Source organism: Bos taurus, chromosome 16, assembly GCF_002263795.3.
Source record: "Bos taurus isolate L1 Dominette 01449 registration number 42190680 breed Hereford chromosome 16, ARS-UCD2.0, whole genome shotgun sequence".
Lineage (NCBI taxonomy): Eukaryota > Metazoa > Chordata > Mammalia > Artiodactyla > Bovidae > Bos > Bos taurus.
The window spans coordinates 51,981,397-52,000,660 of NC_037343.1; the positions used below are offsets into that span (position 1 = coordinate 51,981,397).

The 19,264-nt window shown below is 41.5% G+C and overlaps 1 protein-coding gene and 1 non-coding gene across 3 annotated transcripts in view; both read right to left on the bottom strand.

The window, feature by feature from the left end:
- The window catches only part of DNAJC16 (DnaJ heat shock protein family (Hsp40) member C16), a 39,785-nt gene extending 22,360 nt beyond the window's left edge, over positions 1–17,425 (bottom strand). Inside the window, 4 exon segments of one of the 2 annotated variants that reach the window (NM_001101091.1) lie at positions 8,666–9,005; positions 10,311–10,377; positions 14,771–14,955; positions 17,139–17,425. In NM_001101091.1, coding sequence (NP_001094561.1) covers positions 8,666–9,005; positions 10,311–10,377; positions 14,771–14,937 — 574 coding nt within the window. In that variant the 5' untranslated portion in view covers positions 14,938–14,955; positions 17,139–17,425. 2 annotated transcript variants of the gene reach the window in all.
- Positions 2,526–2,597, bottom strand: TRNAE-UUC (transfer RNA glutamic acid (anticodon UUC)). Its single transcript has one exon. It is a non-coding gene; the product is annotated as a tRNA-Glu (tRNA).
- Positions 17,426–19,264: the final 1,839 nt, after the last annotated feature.

Sequence of the window (19,264 nt, forward strand, 5' to 3'; positions counted from 1 at the left end):
CAAATCCATGTTCCCGGCAGTGGAAGCAAGGAGTCTTAACCACTGGACCACCAGGGAAGTCTTATTGCTTCCTGATTTAAAACTGAAGACTCTCACCCTGGCATTCCCTAGAGCCCAGCCTTTTTTTTTTTTTTTAAATCATACTCTACAAACCAGCTGACAGATTGTATATTTTGTTTGTTTCTTTGTGTCTCTTCACTAGAATATAAGCTCTATGAACATAGGGGCTTGGGGCATTTTGTTTACTGCTTTATAACCCTTAGTATCTGGAATAGTTCCTGCCACTTAGTCATCATTCAATTTTTTAAAAACAAGTAAATGAAGTAAATACTTTGAATAAAGTATTCAAAGTCAGAACCAGATTCAAACCCCAGCTCTGCTACCCATTAGGTGTGCAATCTCAGGCAAGTCATTTAATGTCTCTGAGCTTCAGTTTCCTTATTTGAATAATGAAGATAAATTGTTGTGAGGATTAAATGACACACTGAGTTGGCCAAACAGTTCACTTTGGTTTTTCTACGAGATGTTATGGGAAACCCAAACAAACTTTTTGGTTAAGGCAATATAAAAAAGAACCTAGTCCAGAGCCTGTAATATTGCAGGTGCCTAGTTAATTAGAACTATTATTATCAAGTATTATTTCATCTAGACCATGTGAAGTCTGATCTACAGACTGTCTCTCACGTGAGTGGAATTATAACCTCCACAGAACTCTCTCTCTTACGTGGAGTGGGATAAACCAGGCCACACTCTCACTCTTTATGTCATCTTCCCCACACGTTCCTATACTCCCATCAATATAGCTTTTTTCTGGTTAAAACAGAATACAAGTGATCGGCTTCATTTCTCTTACTTAAAATTACCACTGAGTTCTTGGAATTACCTACATCACCTTCACTGTAGCTTTCCTCAGCCTATAAAGGCTATTTCTTTGGATCATTTCTATAAAGCACTTCGATTCTTAATATTATCATCCCATTTCTAAATTCTGGAAGAATGCTACTTCTTTCCTATAGATTAATTATCACATAATTACAGTAGAATAAAGAATGATACACAATTGATATTTAAAGTTGTGGCATTTTTCCTCCTGAAAAGATATTTAAGAATATAACAGGAATTCAAAAATTCTCTGAAGTCCAGACCCTAATCCTTCCCTCGCTCCCCATCCAAGCTGGGAAGGAAGAGTCAGAAAAGTTGGCAGCACTGTTTTCTCCCTGAGATTCAGGCTGGGAAATGACTGTGATGACTGGTGATGACTTAGTCTCTGAATCACAGTGCACAACAGTGTTTATGACTCCTCTTGCCTTCAAACTCTCTGCACTCCAACGTTCTGGGTTCATAAAGCAAGCTCAGCTGGGCCAACAGAAGCGCAGCTCATCTATTCTTGAGTCAGCATAACCTGGCTGGATGACAAGGACACACCAGTCTCTAGACAAATTTGAGTTGCAAATTTAAAAGAAAGGCAAAGTGTATGTCACTTTTTTTTCAGAACCATTTGGTTTTTCTATGGATCGATGTTCCTGGCTAATTTGCAGATCCTGGGGAATAAAAATATAAATACTTTCTCCTCTTTTTGAGTTTGTAAGAGAGCTTTTTCCGTAAAGTACTAAACATCTCTACTTTGAGGCATCAAATTATATTTGCTTTTATTATGCCATCTTAAATATATATCCCATTTTTTAGGGAAATTCTCTCATCTCCCTTTCTATTGCATACAGATATTCATCTTTCAACTTTTCCATATGCCTAAAGGGATGGTACAGAGCCAACTGGAAGAACACGACACTGTCAAATCTGGCTAAAAACAAATCTGTCGATAAACTACTAAGATGCAAAATGATGTGAAGTAACACAAAATGAAGAACATGGAGTTTCAGTAGGAGAAAATAAAACCAAACTTTAACCAGTATCTAAGCAGACCCTTTTTCTACACAAAAGAAGTTGTCACACACTTAGCTATTTTTAGGAATAACTCCTTGAAAGAGAGAAATTATTCTTTTAAAATAAAAAGTCTCATGGTGGATAAATACTGCATGATCATCCAAATTGGGTTTCCCTAAAATGACATCTGATTTCAAGACACCAATTTTCTTGATACCCTGGTAACTGTTGGCACTTCCCAGGGGGCACTGTGTATGCCTCGATGATTCAGGTCTGTCTCTTATGTGCGCTTCCTGGGTGTGAGGACTAGGTTTTACTTATTTCTGAGCAGTGCGGCACAGTGGCTAAGTGGTTAAGGTCCATACCTTAACACTGTGGGTTATGAACAGTGTGACCTCACTTGTTCCTTAACCTTCCTGAGCCTCACTTCCCTCATCTGTGAAACAGGCATAATCATAGTCTCTCTTTCATTGGGTTACTCTGGGAATAAAGACAATCCACAGTATTTAGCACAATGCAAAATAAGTAAAATGCTAAAAAACAAAACAAGCAAACAAAAAGACTTATTAGTGTAATATAGTACTTGGTCCATTAAGAAAACAGGTTTTTTTTGGCTGTGCCATGTGGCTTGCAGGACTTAGTTCCCTGGCCAGGGACTGAACCTGGGCCTTGGCAGTGAAAGTGCCAAGTCCTAACCACTGAACTGCCAGGGTATTCCCAAGACAAATGTCTTAAATGAGAACATGGAATGAATTCCTTATCATTTTCTACTTACTCCTATAGTACTGTACTATTCTGTACTTGCACGTGTGAGGCTGCTGTGAATTTCCTGGGTATCTGTTTTCTCTTCCCAGTAAGAGTTAGATCCTCAAGGTCAAGGGCAGAGCTGACTGTTTGTGGGCCTTCCTCCACAGCATGGCTGTTTATAAACGTGGTCTGCCTCTGCACACTAGTTATTACCAAATGGCATGACTGTAGATTCCACCTAAATAGCTACAACAGTTCTTCTCTGGGTGGAACTGTTTCATTTCCTTCATTTACTGCAATTCAGGCATTTTATGTTATTTTGAGATAATGTCCAGGCTTCCCTAGATCACAGTTAATCTTTAAGACTGTCTGCTTTTTCTGTCAACTCAGAATAGAAACATTTTCTGCAGTAACTGTCTTAAAGGATAACACTGCCTTGCTTGGAGTGGCCATGGATATTGTCAGGATCTCATCTCAGTATAACCCAACTGTAACCAAGATCTGCAATGAATCTGAATGATCCAAAGAGGAAAACTAAACTGATCTAATACATTTAGTCAAAATCCGCTTTCTAGGGGACTTCGGAGGTGACGTGCAGAACAGATTAAATACTCTTAAACATTACTTCTATGAATCTAAATCCATCTTCTTCCATCCTTGTCATTTTGAGTCCTGACTTATTAGGATTATTTGTTGTTCAGTTGCTAAGTCATGTTGGACTCTTTGCGACCCATGGACTACAGCACACTGTCTTCCACTATCTCCTGAAGTTTGCTCAAATTCATGTCCATTGAGTCAGTGATGCTATCTAACCATCTTATCCTGTGCCACCCTCTTTTTCTTTTGCCTTCAATCTTTCCCCACATTAGGGTCTTTTCAAATGAGTTGGCTCTTCACATCAGGTGGCCAAAGTATTGGAGCTTCAGTTTTACCATCAAGCCTTCAATGAATATTCAGGGTTGATTTCCTTCAGGACTGACTCATTTGATCTCTAAGCTGTCCAAAGGACTCTCAGGAGTTTTCTCCAGTATCACAATTCAAAAGCATCAATTCTTTGGTGCTCAGCCTTCTTTATGTTTCAACTCTCACATCCATACATGACTACTAGAAAAACTATAGCTTTTGACTATACGGGCCTTTGTTGGCAAAGTGATGTCTTTGCTTTTTAATATGCTGTCTAGGTTTATTGTAGCCTTCCTTCCAAGAAGCAAGCATTTTTTAATTTCATGATTTAAAAATTTCTTAATTTAGGATTATAGAGCACAACAATCCCAAAGGATGGCAAGACCTTCAATCATTACAGATTTAAGGATCCTGAAAAGCAGTAGAGCATCATGTTCACCACGTGGATTACAGAGCCAGTCTCCCTGGGTTTGAATCCCAGCTCTGCCATATACCAACTGTGGGACCTTGGAAGAGGTACCAAAATGAGCCAAATCTCTATAAAAGAGAGATGATGACAGCACTCTCCTCAAATAGTTGTTTATGAGTTGACACTTACATTAGTGCTTGACATACAGTAATAACACAAGCTATTGAGACAGTCATTTCCTAGGCAGGTTGATAAGAAGTCTAGGGGTTCCCAAGGAGAGAGGGATCTGGTATTCTCAAGGAGGAAGAAAGGACAAACTTTTTTGTCCCTCTACATTCCTTAGGATTATATAACAGTAAAGTATCCTGCCTGAGGACAGTCTCTAGAAAAAACTTTCTGGCTAATCCTATTATCTTAAAATGTAAATTATGGGAGTAGGTTTAGTGAGGTCCTTAGAACCTCCAGACATTCTTTTGATTCACTGTAATAACTAGAGAGTATATAATTCCATTGCCAACACTAGCAAGGGGGTACTCCTTCTGCCTGCTTCTGATGCCTATGTCAGAAGCTTTCTCTATCTCCTTTATACTTTAATAAAACTTTATTACACAAAGCTCTGAGCGATCAAGCCTCGTCTCTAGTGCCAGATTGAATTCTTCTCTGGAGGCCAAGAATCCCAGTGTCTTTTTGTGGTTCAGCAACAATATTTCACTGATTATTATGCTTATATTATTAGTGTCATGTCACCACACTTGGTAGTCCAAACCGCAATCATTATTCAGAACAACTTTTCCCAATTCAACCCTTCCCTGTATCCTCTGCCCACCAGTAGCTCAAGTGAGAATGCAGAGTCCATTTTGCCCCCCGCCCCTCTTTTCCTCAGTTCTTACATTCAAATGGTGCCCAGGTGCCAGGTCCTTCTATGATCCTTCCCTTGAAATATCCGATACCTGTTCCCCCTCTGTTCCTACTGACCGAGCTCAGGCCAATGGCTGCTGCCTTGCCAGGACTGGTAACCTTGCTGCCTCTGTTCTCACCTTCTTTAGTTTGTCCCTCATGCAGCTTGAACAGCTAGCTTTCTAAAGCACAGATCTGATAGGACCATTCTTGGCTCTATTACATACTGTAAAGTAAAGGCCAGCTTCCTTGGCCTGGACTTGAAGGCTTCTTACCACCTGACTCCCAGGTTGCTCCTCCTGCTTTCCCCCCTCTCATCTGCACTCAGTCACCCCCCGCTGCTGGCTCTTTGCTTCCCTGCCTGCATTGTTCCCTCTTGCCTGAATGTTACTCCGCTTCCTGTCCAGTCAGGTGGCACCAGTCGTAAAGAACCCGAGCCTGCCCATGCAGAAGATGCAAGAGACGCAGGTTCAATCCCGGGGTTGGGACGATCCCCTAGAGGAGGAAATGGCACCCCACTCCAGTATTCTTGCCTGGAAAATCCCATGGGTAGAGGACCCTGGCGGGCTGCAGTTCATGGGGTCGTGAAGAGCTGGACATGATTAAGTGACTGAGTACACAACTTCTAATAATCTTTCAAGACTTAGCTAAAAATAAGGTAAAATTCAGTGCTTTACAGTCTGTGAGCTATAGAAAACTAACATTTAGAAAAGATTTTTTAAAAGGAATTTGCAAAATAGGTGCTTTCAAAAACTTAACGCTGGTAAACCAGAAAACTCAGTTAATCAAAAATTCTCTAAAGCTCATTGATTCAGTTCAGTTCAGTCGCTCAGTCGTGTCTGACTCTTTGCGACCCCATGAACCGCAGCACGCCAGGACTCCCTGTCCATCACCAACTCCTGGAGTTTACCCAAACTCATGTCCATTGAGCTGGTGATGCCATCTAACCATCTCATCCTCTGTCGTCCCCTTGTCCTCCTGCCTTCAATCTTTCCCAACATCATGGTCTTTTCAAATGAGTCAGCTCTTCACATCAGGTGGCCAAAATATTGGAGTTTCAGCTTCAACATCAGTCCTTCCAATGACCACTCAGGACTGATTTCCTTAAGGATAGACTGGTTGGATCTCCTTGCAGTCCAAGGGACTCTCAAGAGTCTTCTCCAACACCACAGCTCAAAAGCATCAATTCTTCTGCGCTCAGCTTTCTTTATAGTCCAACTCTCACATCCATACATGACTACTGGAAAAACCATAGCCTTGACTAGATGGACCTTTAAGTATTCAATATGTATCAGGCACTTAATATATGCTTTTCTCATTTAATATTCATAACAATCCTGTTGGTTTGACATTATAACTCCAATTTAGAGCTGAAGAAACTGAGGCTAAGTAATCTGTCCAAGGACACAAAGTGTTATAAATGACACATCTGTGATCTGAAAACTGGTGCATCTGACTCCAAGGCATGTGGTCATGACAATGATCACTATGCTATGCTGTCTCACGTAGTGTAAGTTCACCTGTTGGCTCTGATCTGACCTTGGTGTACATGCATTACCATTCTAAATTATGCAATGGTCCAGTGTCTATGTTCTGCTCTGGGATCTTAAGGTCAGCTCCTGGACTGAAGAGGTTAAATGGTTTCCAGCACATCACCCCGCATGGCACAAAGTGTGACTGTGTTGTGTGATGAAGAAGCTGTCCAATCTGACAGCTCACCTGGGGCCCTCATTTATTCATCAGGCACCACAGCAAAAATCTACTGCTCATCACATGTGAGACCACGTGCTAAACCACATGTTGCTCAACTTCTAAGAACTTCTTGATTCCATCGCAGGAAAGCATTATGGCATATCTGAGCACCTGAGTGCCCCTGAACAGCAGGTTGAAATGTTCTGTTTCAGAATAAATGAACTGGTGACTTTCAGTGGTGCATGTTCTCCAGAGCAACCAGGGCCTCTCAGCCCCTCTGGCTGTTAGTCCCTTTCTAGTTACTCAAGAATAGGTCTGCTAGGGCAGGGGTTCCCAATCCCCAGGCCGTGGACAGGTATGAACCGGTACCAATTTGTGGCCTATTAGGAACCAGGCCACACAGCAGGAGGTGAGCAGTGGGTGAGCAAGCAAGCAAAGCTTCATCTGTATTTATAATCGTTCCCCACTGCTCTCCCATCACCCCCAGATGGGATCATCCAGTTGCAGGAAAACAAGCTCAAAAGTGCACAATAAATGTAATGCCCTTGAATCATCCTGAAACTATCCTCGCTTCTTCTCTCTCAGTCTATGGGAAAACTGTCTGCCATGAAACCAGTCCCTCTTGCCAAAAAGGCTGGGAATCACTGTGCCAGTGACTTCCCTGGTGGTTAAGAATCTGCCTTCCAATGCAGGGGACACAGGTCAGGGAACTAAGATCTCAAATGGCATGGAGCAACTAAGACTGTGCAGGGCAACTACCGAGCTTCCATGCTCTGGAGCCTCCGTGCTGCAACGAAAAGCCCGAGAGCTGCGATTAAGATCCAACACAGCCAAATAAACCCATGTTAAAAAAAAAAAAAAGACCTGGGCCTTCCCTGGTGGTTCAGTAGTTAAGACTCTGGGTTTCCAATACAGGGATTGTGGGTTCTATCCCTGGTTGGGAAACTAAGATCCCACAAGCCATATTGTGCAGCCAAAAATAAAAAAATAAGTATAAGTAGGCCTGCTAATGCCTATAAAACAGACACGCATTTAATTCAGTAATTCCAGCTTTTATGTTATTAAAGTAAATACCCTCCCTGGATAACTAAAATTTTCCTGGAGCTAAGTGATATCTCTGAACAAAAGAAAGGCTAATCTGTGATGGAGAGTGGTAACCTATGAAAATTAGAATATTATTTGTTATAGGCGGAGCTATTTGCCCCGAAAATGCACAGGTTGATCCTCTAATCCCCAGTACTTCTGAATGTGATTATATTTGGAGATGGGGCCTTTAAAGGGGTAACCGAGTTAAAACAGGGTTTGAGGGAGACCTGAGCTCCATCCCTGGGTTGGGAAGATCCTCTGGAGGAGGGCATGGTAACCCACTCCAGTATTCTTGCCTGGAGAATCCCATGGACAGAGGAGCCTGATGGGCTATATAGTCCATGAGGTTGCAAAGAGTTGGACATGATGAGTGACTAACCACAGGGTCATAGAAAGAGAGTATGAGATACCAGACCCAAACACACAGACACAGACGAAGCTGGCTACCTGCAAGCCAATAAGACAGGCTTCACAGGACAGCACACCTGTTGACACCTCGATCTTGAACTTTTAACCTTGAGAACTATGGGAAAATAAATTTCTGCTGTTTCAGCCACCCTGTCTGTGGTATTTTGTTATGGGTCCCCTAGCAAATCAATATACCTCGATCTTGAACTTTTAACCTTGAGAACTATGGGAAAATAAATTTCTGCTGTTTCAGCCACCCTGTCTGTGGTATTTTGTTATGGGTCCCCTAGCAAATCAATATACAGAGTGAACTCACAAATACCATAAGGATAACCGACCACCACGAAGACTAGTACTTGAGGGCTGCTCTGTTCAACCAATAATTTTGAAGTTTCTCCTCTATATTAGGCCCTCAACTAGATGTCAGGAGACTATACAGACTTCAAGTTAGTAATGCAGAATGAAAGTGGCTTACCCATTTTCTCTCTGAAAATGTGTCCCCGGAAAACCCCAGTCACCATGAATTTCTGAAGAGAAATCGCACTAACTGTTACTTCTCTCCAATATCCCAAGAAATTCAAGAGACATAAAAGTCACCTTCTCTTTATAAATGTCTTCCAAGGAATAAAATGCTCTTACCCAAACCTTCAAGTTCTTGAACTGCTTCTTTCCAGACAGGCTCAATGTGGATACAGCTGAAGCACCAGTCTGAGGTGATCTTAATGAGGTAGGGTTTCTTGAAGCTGTCTGGAACCACTTCATTCACATAGTGTGAAAAGTGCAATAAATACTTCTCATCAATTGAGTCCCGCCGTTCGGAATTAAAAGGGAAGTGAAAAAAAGATTCGTCGAAATAAAAATTCTCGTGGAAGTGGCGGAAGCGATACTCTCGCTGCTGCTGTTGCTTCTGGTAGCCCTGGCTCTCCCCAGCATCTCCATAGTGGTCATAATGTGATCTCTTTTCTTCATTGGAAAGAATCTACAAAGAAAGGGGAAGAAAATAAGAAATCCAGAAAATAAAACAGCAAAAAAAGGGCCACACAAAGGACTTTCCTGTAAACACCTCTGAAGATAAAGGAAGAAAATAAATGTAAAGATACAACACAATTTGATATTTTAAATGCAGTCACTCAACATACTGTAAAACTCTTCTCTTAATAGGAAAATTGAGTATTTCAAGATCAAAATACTTCAACTGTGTAGCTAGCTACTCAGGCTCATCTTGGCTTTAAAGATTCTGAACTATCATAATACTAAACACATCAATAAATTAGAAAACTTTTTTTTTCTTTTTTTGCTGTGCCATGGGGCTTGTTGGATCTTAGTTCTCTGACTAGAGACTGAATTCAGGCACTTGGTAGTGAGAGTGTGAAATCCTAACCACTGGATAGACAGGGAAGTCTTAAATTTAACATAACTTTGACCATTAGGGCTCAGCCATGAGAATGTTGACTTAGTCATATCATCTAAGTTGGAATAATTCATTCAAACAAATGCATGAAAAGTTGTGAACACCAAAAAGTAGCCATAGGGTTGAATTCTGTGATTGTATGTTAGCTGACTCTTAATGAGAAATAACTTTGAAGTCTAATTCAAGAACCTATTTTAGGATGAAGCATCATTCCATGAGCTAAAAACTTTCTGTTGAAGAACATTACTTAACACAAATCAGGAAGCCATGGATTTATCTTTCTTACATATTCCACGCCAACTTACTTAAGCTGATACGTTGGAAAACTGTTAAAAACCTCGTGTTTAAATGTATTTGTAACCTTGAGTCACTTTAATAAATACAGGCAAACTGGTCTATGTTTCTTTAATGTAAGTTTCTAGTATGCATATGTGCTCAGTCACTAAGTCATGTCCGACTCTTTGCAACCCCATGAACTGTAGGCCACCAGGCTCCTTGTGTCCATGGGATTCTCCAGGCAAGAATAGTGGAGTGGGTTGCTGTTTCCTCTTCCAGGGGAATCTTTTCCACCCAGGAATCAAACCCGAATCTCCTGTGCTGCCAAATTGAGTATGTAACATAAGGAAGTAGACACTCAAGGTTACTCTAAAATGTCAATGAAAGCCTTTAAAATAGGGCAGTTTCTCCAAGAGCAGTGTGTGTAGGCACTGGTTTCAACAAATTGGATGTGGTCAAAAATGCTGTCTCTACCACTACCTAGACTGGGTCAAGGGCACGGGGAACATACCCTTTCCAAGAGGACTTTACAAAACTGATCATCTAAGATAAATTTTACAAAAGCCAAAAGAAGCATCACAAAGTTTGACACGATACCTCGTAAGCCTTGCTAATTTGAATGAACTTGTCTTCTGCTCCAGGATCTTTGTTTTTGTCAGGATGCCTGAAACACAAATGGGCAGGTGGTGAAGGTGGATTCAATGTTTATACGTGGTTAATTAACATCCTCGTACACAGAGTTCACTACATTAGAGGCAAATGGAAGGGCATTTTGCTAGAACAGTTCCTTCAAAATAAGTGGGAGAAGCAATTAGTCGCTTCACATGACTACAGTAAATGAAACTGTGAAACAGGCCATTTCTTCCCACAGTGCTTTAGCCGGACACATTTTCAAAGCACCAGACAGTGTTCCAGGCTTTCACTGAGGAAGAGTGGAATGTGTATCTGTCTTTATGCTGCTCCTGAACACTGCTGGAGCCCAAGGCTGAGGTCACTTATTAGTAAGAACCAACTTTGTTTCCCAGGATGGCAGCATTTCATCCCAATGTTAGAATGATATCAATGTAGGTTCTTCTGACAACTCAGGTGGACAAAGCACTTTTTAGGATACTCCATGAATCTGTTTAGTAATAACCATGTTCCAAACAGTATCTTGTTGCTGATGCTCAAATTAGAACGTTTTAATTTTCAATATTATCCTGGTTATTCCATTCTGCTTCATTGCCTTTTATTTACAAATGGATAATGATTTCAAGGTCACATGTTTTAAAAATGTGAGGAAAGTCTACAGTTTATGCAAAGTGATTTCAACTAATATTGGAACTAACATTTGCTATTATACACAGCTGGCAATTAACTGTATCTATCTTGCTGTCATATATTATTCTGTAATATTCTTACATTTACCAATTTCAGCTTTGGCGATATTAAAGTCTTGGAAAGTAGGGGCCGGGTTTTACTTCCTTAGAACTCTCTAACATCTAAATTAGTGTTTTATACCAACTGATTTTTCAATGTTCATTTTATTAAGAGATTCTATTTCAGAGCTTATTTTTTTTAATAATCACTACTGCTAACTTCTAGTAAAGTTCTTCTAGCAAAGGTTCTGGAAAGAGAAACAATCCACTGGGAAGCAAATGACTACTAAAAACAGTACCAAGTACATTTGAATAAAGAAATTTACAACTTGACTAACTTATTCTAGCAGGAACATATTTGAATTATAATATTCTGACTTCTCTAAAAATAAAGGAACTTCAAATTGTTGGCTGGTGAATTTAAACATTGTTCCTCCCTTGAGTATTTAATCCTGTTATGAATATTAGTGTGAAAAAAACTCAGCTAAATGTGATGAAAATAATGATTTAAGGAAACAAGATGGTGGTTCCAAAATATGTTTCCGGATGACCAAAGGAAAAAAGAAAAGCGCTTTCAATATTCAAACTTAGGGCAAAGGCTAAGAGGATAAAAATCATGCAATTGTACAAATGTAGATTTAACATACAGAACTTGGTAGGCGGGGGAAGAGAAGGGAAGAAGGGGCTTTTAAGGAGATTGAGCCGAAGAGAGAGTATTGGGGGCTGGATTAAAACCACAGATCCTGAAACAGAGAAAGCCAAGGCCCAAGGACAGGCAGGAAACCACAAGACAGTTTCAGCTTATAAGGAATATTTTCCTGATTATGGGAAAATACTGCAAAGTTGAAAACATTTAGAAAAGGATAAATTCACCTCTAGGAAAGCACCATCCAATACTATGTTCAGTGTATAAGTAATATTTAAGACTACAATATAACGAAAGTGAAAGCGTTAGTCACTCAGTCATGTCTGACTCTTTGTGACCCCATGGACTGTAGCCCGCCAGGTTCCTCTGTCCACAGAATTCTCCAGACAAGAATACTGGAGTGGGTTGCCATTCCCTTCTCCAGGGGATCTTCCTGACCCAGGGACTGAACCTCAATCTCCTGCACTGCAGGCACATTCTTTACTGTCTGAGCCACCAGGAAAGCCCACAATACAATATGCAACTTTTAAATTTCAAAGCAAAGAAAATTTTGTATTTGGTATCCATTTGGCATCTACCAATAGGGAATAAAAACGATGGTGCTACCTTTAAGGGAATAAAAACAAAGATAGAAAAAAATAATAAAGTATCAGACAAATCGATTTACTGTTTAGGGGACTGACCATGTTTTACCCATTTGCTTCAAATCAAATTTTATGATGCCTTTTTCTTGGGGTTGGAGGAGTTATTTTGTCAATGTAGGTGACACAAGAAAAGTACTTATGATAAAACAATTATTGGGAGAGAAATGTCATTTTTCTGAGATTAAAAAGGAATTTAAAATGGTTTCACCAAGCAAAGAGAAAGCTCTTGAACAGGGTAAGCATTAATCGCTCAGTTGTGTTTGACTCTTTGCAGCCCCATAGATTATAGCCCATCAGGCTCCTCTGTCTAAGTGATTCTGCAAGCAAGAAAACTGGAGTAGGTAGCCCCCCTACTCCGGGGGATCTTCCCGACCCAGGGATAGAACCTGCATCTCCTGTACTGCAGGAAGATTCTTTACCACTGAGCCACCAGGGAAGCCCTGAGCAGGGTAAGAAATACTATTAAGTGATAAAACAGCAGAGGAAAACTACAAATCGAATTCAATAATTAACCATTCCCCATGGAGTAGCTCATTCTGAAAAGTCAAACAAGGAAACTGCTATTTTTCAGTGTACAAGTGACCCTTGAACAACATGTGGGCTCAGATGAACTGCACAGTTCAAACCTATGTTGTTTGAGGGCCAATTGGATATGAAACCACTATGAAATGAAACAAACAGTTTCAATGATAAAATATTACCAGAACCTAAAAAGCAGAAAATACTAGTACAGTGAAAATATAAGGGTAAAGTAAAATTGTAGACTTTCACTAGATGATAGCTTGTTTATATGTATGGTGACATAATACTCCTAAAGAGAATCTAATTAAGGAAGTGAAGCATATGATTCATTTAATTAATATTGTAACAACTTTTTCAGCTCTGGAAGACAGAAAAGTCAAAGCTATACATTTTAATAGGATCCATAAAACCAAGCTATCATTTTTGCTTTTAAAATTTTGTTAAAGGCTATACCCTATCAAAAAGAATGTTGCTACCTTATGACTTAATCATAGATTTATGTATTTTGCTTTAAATACAAAGAGGCAGGAGACTGAAATGATGTAGTAAAGAAAGTGACTTTGCTGTGGAGTCCCTGGAGTCTGGCCATGCACAATCAGAGACTTCATTTTTAGTATCCAATTCTGGGTATCTCATGATATGAATATGGTCTAAAATGGTTAGATATTCAAAACATTCAAAAGTATATTTTAAACTACGTTTCACCTTTATCACCGCCAACTGGATACTAAGATGCACTTCTCACTGAAGAATAATGGTAACAGGCAGAGTCAGGCACAGCCTGTGTTGTCATCTGCACGTGGCAGCTCTGCTGCTGTGTTAACTTCCTACCCACCCAGACTAACCCACTCACTCTCACTTCTGCCCAGATGGGCAAGTGATTAAAGAACAAAACAGCAATAAACCTGCTGGTACAGAAGGTCAACCTATGGAACCCAGAGGTAATACAGACTTCCCAACTCTGAGCCTAGTTGCTCACCCAAAAAACAGGGCCAGCAATATCTGCCCTCATGGGGGTAATCATAAGGCTTAAATGAGATAAAACAGTATAGAACCTGGAGCCTAGCACGCAATTGGTGTGTGACGATGGCTCCCATCCCTAACTTTCTTTACTCGGTTGGTTCACCCAGCTTTTGTCACCTGTGTCTTCACTGTCCCTTCCTTCCCCTGTGGCTCCCCTCCAGCTATATAATCCATCATTCCTACTCTGTCATGTCCACGGCACTGATAATGTTTGTCCAAAATAAGCTTTAAATTCATTGCTTTTCTGCTAAATCACAAACACTGGCATATTCCCTAGCATACACAACATCTACAGGTAAAAATTAAGACTTTTCTATATGATAATTTTTTTAAGTAATGTACTCAGTTCCTGAATATTCTCTTTAAATTGAGAGCAAAAAGCTCTTACTATAAAAAAAAATTTTTTAAGCTTAGAAATTAATCTAGAGAATAGGACTGGGTAGTGTTCCCTTTAGCAATGATACTCATGAAGAGTTACTTTATGAATAATGTATCATGGGAAGGGCAGCTTATCTATTGTTGATTATATATATGTACATATAATTTATATAATATATATTAAAATGTATTTATTAATGAAAGTTCCCTCCTACTTACTGTAATATTAAATAAGCAAATAGTATCAAGGCAATTCTTTAAGCCAAAGAATTCCTAAAAGGGGTTTCATAGTAACTGGGCTTTGGATTCTAAAAAATTATAGAATAACATGAATATACGTTCTCCCATATAAAATATGTGACACAAACATATATATTTAATGAACACAGAAACAGAGACAAATAAAAGCTAACCATAATTTAGGCTTCATTCTCCTGCTAAAACTGCTTAGCTTATTTTAAACTTCTATTTCTTTGTTTCACCTACCATTCCCGGGCGAGCTTCTTATAAGCCTTTTTAATATCAGCCTGACTGGCTGTTCGGCTGACCCCTAGGACTCTGTATGGGTCAAAATCCAACGCAGACAGAATTTGCAGGATCAGAACCAGAACTATCAAGAATTGCCAGGAAATGCCCAACTTTTTCACTTCCATTTCTCTTCCTTTCCAGAGCTGAAATGATTGAAGAGGCAATAAGTTTCAGTGGTAGAAATCTGGACAGTCTGATTTTTTATGTAAAGGTATAAGATGTATAGATGAAAAACAAAACAAAGGTATTTTGCAGGAAAAGTACCAAGCTGTTTGACCCCATCTTCTTAAATGAACACCCTTGCTACTGTTTTTGAATATCACAAATAAGAACTATTACAGACGAAGAGACGAGCAATAAGATAGCAACTCTCCAAAATCCTTGGATTAGAATGAAAACAAATGAGATGAAGAAATAATAAGCAAATGCAAGAAAACATACATAGGGAAATCTAGGCAACCACATCTCTAACACACTATTTCACATATTATGACAGTAACAGTTTAATCTTTATTTATTTACAAAATTTCTTTGGCCACATCACACAGTATGTAGGATTAGCTCCCTAACCAGGGATGGAACCTGCACCCCATGCAAAGGAAGCATAGAGCCTTAACCACTGGACCAATGGGGAAGTTGTCTGACAATAACAGTTTAAACCTAAAATACGTGGTTAGAGAATCCCTTACTGAGCACTTGCTAAATAAATTCATGAAATTGTAAGATTTACTATATGCAAAACTACAAAATAAGATAGTTGTGATGTTCTTGGGAGTTAAATAAGTACAAAGATGAAAGTGAAATACTCTTAAAATAAAACTGGAGTTACATTAAAAAAAAAAACAAAACAAAAACAAAAACTGGAGTTACAACTTCACATGCCCCAATTCTACTGTCACCATGTCCATTCAAACAGGAAAACAGGAAGCTGTCTTTAATCACTAGCAATACTGTAATTATAAGTGGAGACCTCAGATGAAAAAAAGTGGTGAGAAGAGTTTTAGTTTGCCATCAGAGGGGCATTAATGGCAAAGATTGTAGACCAGGTATGGTCTTCAAATGTTAAAGCTCCATCTCCGCTGAGGGTAGTGACTGAATTCACTGTGGATTTTGGAAGTAATCCTGTCAAGTTAACAAGGTAGTGCTCCATTGCACGGACATATTTTCACTCCAGGATCATGATCTTTGTGATATCACACAATGATTTTTCAAAGGTCATATTTATCTTGTGTGTGAAAGTTGCTCAGTCCTGTCCCAACTCTGTGACCCCATGGACTATACAGTCCATGGAATTCTTCAGGGGATCTTCTCAACCAAGTGATGGAACCCAGGTCTCCCGCATTGCAGGCAGATTCTTCAACATCTGGGCCATCAGGGAAGCCCCATATTTATCTTGGGTTCTCACAAATCACTAACATCTTAAGGATCAAGCATCTAATGTGATATCTTACTTAAGGGAGGCAAAGCTCTAACAGTGTGGATTCTGACAAGTGGGAGTCTAAATGCTATCTCGGAGTCTTCACCAGACTAATCTGATGGCCACTGTTTAGGACGGAAAGCACGCTGAATAAAACCCTTAAACAAAAAGAAGCTTCTTATTTGTTAAGGCAACCTATAATCTAGTCTGTCGTACAAAATACACATAAAAAACCTAAAAACTGAGAAGGCGATGTAGCTATTAGTTAAGCACATAGACTCTGGAATCAGACTAACATTGGGATCTATCCTCCATCGCTTTATGACCTTGGACACATTACTTAAAACTTGCTAAGCCTCAGTGTCCTCCTTCATAAAATGGGTGAAAATAATACCACCTTGAAAGGCTCGACATGGGAGTTAAACGGTAAAGGATTTACTGAGCACGGGGTCAGCAGCCAATAAGCGGTATTTATTACCATTATTTTTTCTACCATGCAGTGCAACCAGTGCCTTATTCAACTGTGTCAGTCGCCTCCACTTAGAGAGCCCAAGTGCCGGGGCGCTGTGTTCTTTTGCTGACAGCTCGACCGTGCCAGCCTCAGGAGAGGAAACAACCTGCCCAACAGGTAGGTATCGCCCTCGGGCAGTATCCCCAGGACCAGGCAGACGCTCCCAGAGACATGCTTAGGTCTGAGCCCCGCCTCGAGCTCCCGCCGAACGTCGCAACCCTCCAGGAGACAGCCGCATCCCTCGCCGCCCCCGAGAGCCCTGGGTCTGGCCCTATCAGCTCCGGGTTCTCCCCGGGCCCAGCGGGGACCCGGAACGAGGAAGAACTGACTGGAGGTCCCTGAGCCTGCCCGGCCCCGCCGCGTCCGCGGCTCCGCGCGTCACGCCGGGAAGGAGTTACCGGGAAAGGGCACCGGCCTAACCGGCTGCAGCGTCCGTGCTCCAGTTAGTCCGCCGGGCCGGGAGCCTCCGGTCCACACCAGCGCTCGCCGGGGCCTGGGGAGGGGAAAAGAGAAGGAACGAGCCGGAGGGTAGTCACGTGATACTTAAAGGCCCGGTGCACCAAAGGCGAGGACAGTACAAGTCGAGGTCTTCTACTCTGTGAATCTGTTTTGACCCTTGCCACCCGCCGTCTGCGCGTGGACCTGGCACGGTTGCCATAGGAACGAGGAGCGCTCTCCGGCGGGATCCAAAGGGAAGGTGGTGGTCAAGGAGGCCGAAACGTGCCTCCTAGAGAGGCAAAGTCGCGATGCATGATGGGATGCCAAAAGACCTCCCCTATTCAGGGAGGAGTTTCCACCTCTACCAGGAGATGGCCCTTGTCTAGCAGCAGTTGCTAGGGTGGGGAAGCTATCGCTGTTCCCTAATCTCTTTAACCCTATTCTTAGACTCCGAGAGCGTCAGAGTTGGAAGGGACCTTAGGGATCGTTTCTAGTTCAACTCCTCTGTATCCTGATGGAGCCGACTGAGGCCCAGAGAAGGGTAGAGACTTGCCCAAAAAGCGATTTCCTCTTTAGATAATGTGCTAGATCCTGTCCTAACCACGGGAAAAGGATATGTGTGTGGTGATGCTGGGTGGGGAGGGCGATGGGGGAGAAGCACAAGTAAATGTGATAAGCTTTCCGTGAGCCAATGACATAGATTCCTTGGGAATATAAAGAAAGATTTTATATTCTCCTGCCTTGCTTATTTACACTTTATTTCCTTTGCATTCATCACGATCTAACATACTATATCTTTCATTTATTTATGCTGTTTATCATCTGTCTCCTCCTACTGGAATATAAGCACCTAAAAGCAGGACTTTTAAAGTCTCTTTTGTTCACCTCTATATTCTTCGTGCCTCTACAGACCTTGGCATAGATAGGATCTCAGTAAATATTCTTGGAATAAATGAGTGAATGGGGTTGAAGTTTAGCTGCTCAAGAGAATATATTCTAAAGTAGATTCCCAGTTGCGAGTGGACTTTGAGTTGGGTTGGGATTTAAACCTCTACCACTACTACCTCTGTGATCTTGAATGGTGACTTCACTTCCTAGAGCCCCAGCGTCCCTGTCTGAAAAACAGGGGAAAAGAATCTCATCTCCCTGTAGGATTGTAGTCAGGGAGAAATTAGATAATACAATGTAAAATGGCTTGCACAATGCTGGGACTTAGCAATTGCTCAACAAACAGCGATTTTTTTCATATTTTTATGTTGTTTGTGAGAAGGTTTTTTTAAAATATTGAAATATAGTTGACGTATGAGCAATTTTTAAAATGAGGAAATGAGCCGTACAAACTGGTAATTCAGGGGACAAGATTTCTGCTCGTTTTTTCCTTTGTGGGAGGTGCTAGGGTGGGAGGGAAGAAGGGAATGGAGGACTGTACGGTGGGTTTGGTTGGATCGGACAAGTTTGGAACAGTAAACAGTAAACAAGGAGATCCCGGCATGCTAAAGGATACTCAGTTTCACTGCGGACAGGGGACAGAGCTAGAGGGGTACGATGCCCTGGAGCGGGTTGAACTGGGCGGGACAGACCAAGGCTCCAGGCACGACATTCTTAGTAGAAATATGACCATCCCCCACCCCGCCCCGAGAGTTTATGAATGGTGCGTGCCTCTTTATCTCTTTGCGACCCCATGGGCTGTAGCCCACCAGACTCCTCTGTCCATGGAATGTTTCAGGCAAGAATGCTGGAGTGTGTTGCCGTTTCCTTCTCCAGGGGATCTTCCCAGTCTAGGGATAGAACAGGGGTCCCCTGCATTGGCAGGCGGTTTCTTTACCACTGCGCCACCAGAAAGCGAAGTGCTAGAGAATCCTGGCTAGAGAACCCTGACAACGGCGCGGGGGTGTATCTTGGGGAGGTTCGGGCTCTAGAGGTGGGTGGGGCGCCGGGGACGAAGCTGAATAGCCTGGATGTAGCGGGGTGGCGGGGCCTGGGAGCGGTGCAGTGACGCGGAGGTGGGTCCTGGGGGCGGTTGGACCCCGGGGGCGTGGGCGAATGGGGGCGGGGCGCAACGCGGGGGCAGGTCCTGGGGAGAGGC